This window comes from Penaeus japonicus, unplaced genomic scaffold, assembly GCF_977035675.1.
Source record: "Penaeus japonicus unplaced genomic scaffold, GWHDUDI00000001_assembly GWHDUDI00000008, whole genome shotgun sequence".
Taxonomy (NCBI): Eukaryota; Metazoa; Arthropoda; class Malacostraca; order Decapoda; family Penaeidae; genus Penaeus; species Penaeus japonicus.
This window is the reverse complement of record NW_028234410.1, coordinates 1,004,255-1,009,254: the sequence shown is the minus strand read 5'-3', so window position 1 is coordinate 1,009,254 and position 5,000 is coordinate 1,004,255. Positions and strand designations below refer to the sequence as shown.

General features: G+C 37.5%; 1 protein-coding gene across 2 annotated transcripts in view; it reads left to right on the top strand.

Annotated features, from left to right (window-relative positions):
* The window catches only part of LOC122253196 (uncharacterized), a 23,220-nt gene that overhangs the window by 467 nt on the left and 17,753 nt on the right, over window positions 1–5,000 (top strand). The window contains exons 1-5 of one of the 2 annotated variants that reach the window (XM_043016065.2): window positions 25–891; window positions 1,390–1,567; window positions 2,987–3,174; window positions 3,390–3,491; window positions 3,658–3,756. In XM_043016065.2, coding sequence (XP_042871999.1) covers window positions 3,142–3,174; window positions 3,390–3,491; window positions 3,658–3,756 — 234 coding nt within the window. In that variant the 5' untranslated portion in view covers window positions 25–891; window positions 1,390–1,567; window positions 2,987–3,141. Of the gene's footprint in view, window positions 1–24; window positions 892–1,389; window positions 1,568–2,986; window positions 3,175–3,389; window positions 3,492–3,657; window positions 3,757–5,000 lie in introns of those variants that run through there. The other variant, XM_043016064.2, reaches the window with a different exon arrangement.

Here is a 5,000-nt window from a genome sequence, read left to right as displayed (position 1 = left end):
CTATTGGAAAAATTACAGCAGTGTTACTCTGTATGTCAAGATATAACATGTTACATTGAAATGTGCTATGCAGAATAAATGTGTCTTGCATGACTGGTTGGCCATTCACTGGGCATCAAGGTATTAGCATGACCTGGTGTCAGGAGGCAGGGGCACAGTGAGTGGCCTTCTCTGGTGCCCAGTTGCCAAGGGCCCAAAGGCTTGCTGAACAGGACTCAGGTGAACACTTGCTCTCCCTTTGGATAACATGCATGAGTTGTGTTTTGAGTTTGCATTTAATTAATGTTTTTTTCTCATAAATAGTGAATGTTTAACAAGAGTGATTATATAAAAACATTCTAGTAGCAAGTATCATAAATAGCTAATGTATTAAAGCCAAAAGGAACTTGAAAATATCATGGAGTATTGAGTTAGACCAAGTTCCTATTACATTACCGATTTAGGGAAAATGTTTTGAAAATTCCCTTAGTAGCTTTCATTTTTTTTTGCAATTAAATTGACTGTTTTTTAAACAAATCCATATGAATCATTTTGATCTATGAAGGATGGCCTGCAAGTTCAACATGAAAGTGTTACAGATTCGAGTGAAGTGATTACCGCAGCCTAGTAATGTGTGCTCTGGTAAAGGCCAACAAATTTCACCAATTGATTCTGATGAGAGAAAACTTGAACTGGTTTCTTATTTTGTGATATATTGCCAGGGGAGTCTAAGTTCTCTCATGACAGAAGTTTGGTGGAGTGATATTGGTCTTTGCAGCAGTGCCGACAAGCATGAAGACTGTGCCCTTTATGTGAGGCTGATGGCACAGGTTCTGTCGTCTACATTTCCTATTTTCAGTTTTGCCAAATGTTGGCAAAACTGAAAATTAAATCCAGACAGCTTATCTGACTGTATGTATGCTTAATCTCTATTTAAAATTACTTCATGAAAAATAATATTATGGTTATGATGACAGTTTAGATGCATGTTCAATCAATTACCAAATTTCTACACTACATTATGAAAAGTATGTTTTCTATTGATATATGTTATTCTAAATAAATTTCTATATTTGACAAATGTTTATGGAATGGTTTAGTGAATGGGAAATACCTATTATTCTCAGAATTAATAATAGAGTTAAGGGTTTATCACAAGATCTGGCCACTAAGAAGAAAACTGATTTTGAAATTACCTTTTGGGAATTGCATTTCCTCTATAATAATTTTGTCCGTGATATATCTTTTTTTTTACTAATTGTGGTTTATTTAGTAATTTTTTTTTTATATAGATTTGAATATTGCTCACTCTTTCTTAGGCATTGTATAAACTGGATACTTAAGTCAAGTTTTCATTTGTCAAAACAGCTCCATGCAATAAATTATGTAATCACTCCACTCTTGCTTCAGCTGCTAGATAAAAATGGTCTGGAGACGGTGGCTAAGGCTCTCTCCTCTGCTTGTTGGACTCTAACCGAATCTGGAAATCTTGAAATAGGGTCTATTGCAGCCTCCTCTTCAGCTCAGGGCAGTGCACCCCAACTCACACTTGCTCAAGGAAATGCTCGACCAGTCACTCAAGTCTCAGGTAAGTCAGCAAAGTTAATGACTGATTTTGTGGGACAGTTTTTTGTATGTTATCCATATACCAAGATGTAGATCAAGTGAAATGGAGGTCAGGGAAGGAGGGAGAGATTTATTTGATGTCTTTAATTGCAAATGTTTGTTTTTGACATAAAGTCTTACTTTTAATCATCTATTTCCTTATCAGATAACAAATACAAATTGTAATATAGAAAATTACATGTGGTTTCTTTTCTTCCTGTTTATTTATTTTTATACCTAAAATTTTCATGCCATTACTTGTTGCACTTGGGGTCAAACATGGCTGTGTGCACACCCAGACTTATGCAAGGGGTAAACTCCACCAATCAACAGTTTTATTTACCAGTTCAGTTCAGTACAGTTCAGAGAGATTTGCGAAGGTGAAGCTTTGCCTGGGCTGTTTACACAAGGTGGCGTGGCCTCTGTCAGCTATGAGGGCTGAATCATCTGATCACTGAATGCTTATCAAGGTGGAAAGATTGCTTGTAGGCACTCCAGTTGCAAAGGGGTAAGCAAGAGGAATAATCATTTCACCAGGTCGACGGCTGTTGTCTGTGGACCCTGTCTGAGGAAGCGAGTGTGCTCACAATCCAGCAGATAGTGCAGTAGGATGGCATCAGGCTTGCCACAATGATCATGACAGCGGCATTGTAGCCAATAGTGTATTTTATTTGCCATTTCAAATGCACAGCTACTAGGGTTGAAATTGAAAGATAAATGAAATCTTTCTAGCTTTAATTTATATTTCTTTTTTCTTGGGACTATTAACTTGTTGTACATAGGAATAGTTTTTTTACAATATTGTGATGTTTATATTTGACAATCATTATTAACCCTTTGATGATGGTGCGTCACACCCGTGTGACACGGCTAAATGCCCGATGACGGGGCAACACACCAGTGTGACGTTCCCGATGCAAAATTGCATAGGCCCGGCGTAGAGGGTTTCCACTTATCGCCGGGATTGGGTTAATGTTTAGATAGACTGAAATCATAGTGTAAGGTCCATATCAACTTATTATGTTCTTTACACATTGTAATAGAAGTATTACAGTTTAACCCATTAGCAGTGGATATTATGATTGGCTGCAAAGGCAGAGTTGGTCATAGAAGCGGATGGCACCGTGCCAGACATGTAAAACAGGCATCCTACTGCACAAACATTTTTTTAATGCTGCGACCAATGGGTTAATAAGAAAAAAATGAAGAGGTGGGGTGGAGAAGAGTGAACTTTGTTTATAGTTGTGAGAGCCACAGCAAGCAGCAGCTGTACAGGCATAGGAGTACATTGCAGCCATTGCACAAAGTCTGGGTCACCAGCACATTTTTTATAGAAATATTGAGTACTACATATCAATATCTGATTGTATAGGCTTCTAAGATTTGTTACTTATGCTTGCAGTCACTGGAGGGTCAGCCAACAGTGGTTCACCAGGCCCACCTGAACGACCCCCAGCATTTCAAAGAGACAACTCTCAGGTGACAACTCTTAATGAACTGGGGAAGAAGCTACTGGCAGCTGCAAAGGTCGGCAACACTAGTCAAGTACGAACACTGATGGCAATAGGTGCACCGTTTGCATCAGATGGGGTGAGTAATTGGGGTTTCTAAGGGATTTTGTGACAGTTTAGGGGCGAGTAATTGGGGTTCCTAAGAGATTTTGTGACAGTTTACAGCAGATCCTTTTTCCAAAAGGGGGAAAAAAAATTAATGGTTCTTTAAACCCCATTTTCCATCTATTAAGTTGATATATTAAGTAAAAGAATACTATATATATTGAAATATATATATATTTTTTTCAATAGCCCATTGGCATGACTCCATTGCATTTGGCATCACAAAATGGCCATTATGAAACCTGTGATCGTCTACTGGCAGCAGGCATGAACAAAGATGCTCGCAACAAGGTGAGGAAGAGCTTTATATAAAATCTTGAACATTTTAGCTAATATGCAAATAGTGTGTGATCATTAGGTTTTTGCTTTTACTCATTTACTTTCTTGAGATAATTCAGTAAGGTAAGTAATTGAAGGGGATTTGACAGTCACTTTTTTCTTTACATTCTTTTATTAGGTAGACAAGACGCCCCTACACCTTGCTGCCATGGAAGGCCACATGGACATTGTATCTCTGCTAGTCAAGTCAGGAGCCAATATCAATGCCTGTGATATGGTAAGATCCCTTTCATGTTTGTCTTCAGCTGTAAAAAGATGCAATTAAAAAGAATCCCAGTTCAGACAATGAAAGAGTATTTATTTACAATTGTGTATTGCCATTTGTTGAAGGAACTTTCGTGAGTGCATCTTTTATCAGATGGAATATAAATAAGATGCTTCCTGAAGACTTTAGTTTGTGGAAGCCCAGTGAGAGATGTTTTCATTCTCCTATTTCTGGTGTAAAGAAGATTGGAGGGTAAAGGAATTACAGTTTTTGGGCGTTATTTAGAATTATTATTCAGAGGAATGTATATTTGATTTTAGGCAAGTTTAAAGTATATATTTAAGAGCTATATGGTTTAACTGAAAGGTGATGGTCAGTCCAATTTTTATTTTGCCGATAGTGATATTTTATCATTATCATCACCAAATTTAGCCCATTGCGTATGGGTGTTGTGACATACATGATGGTACCAATTAGGCCTAAAAGAAGGGTGTCAGTGTGTACATGAAGCAACATCGGGGTCTGCTCACAGTTGAAGTGTACACACAGTCATGAAGTATTATTGCTATAACGGCACTAGTCAGCCTAAATCTGCATTTTATGATGGATTTTTGGAAAAAATATTGTTTGGGCTAGTCTGTGCTACCCAGAGGGCAGAGAAAACACTTTCCCAGTCCCTCTAATTTTTAGCCAGTGCCACTAATGTTGTAGACCGCCAGTCCTGATGACCAGTTAGGCACCCTGTCTGCATTGGGTTAAATAATCATATGAATAATGTTGGTGGAAATAACCCATGAAATGCACCCGGCTACTGAACCAAACTTGAATTATGGAAAAATATGGAAAGTGTTGAAGATAGTAGAGCAGGCAATTGGCTGCATCTATGTCTAATACTGAATTAAGTGATATTGCTTCAGAAATCCTTGGTTTTTAGGTAATATTTAATGGACAGTGACAGAGATGTTCTTGAAGAAGATGAGAAAAAAAACCTTTCAGTTTTATCCAGAATAAACAGATGATCCAATAGTAGATACGGAAGTAATTGATGATGACACTTTGTCACAGACAGGAAAAGGAAATGAGAGGGAATGAATTGTTGAAAGAAGGAGAGAAAGGAAGAAAGAGTGAAAAAGAATATGAGGGAGAAAGATAAATGAAAGAAAAAAAAAAGAAGAAAAACACAGACATACCAAGGAAATATATGTTGTAGAAAGTTATTTACCCCATTGGAGATAGGGATAGATTTGCTTGCTTTT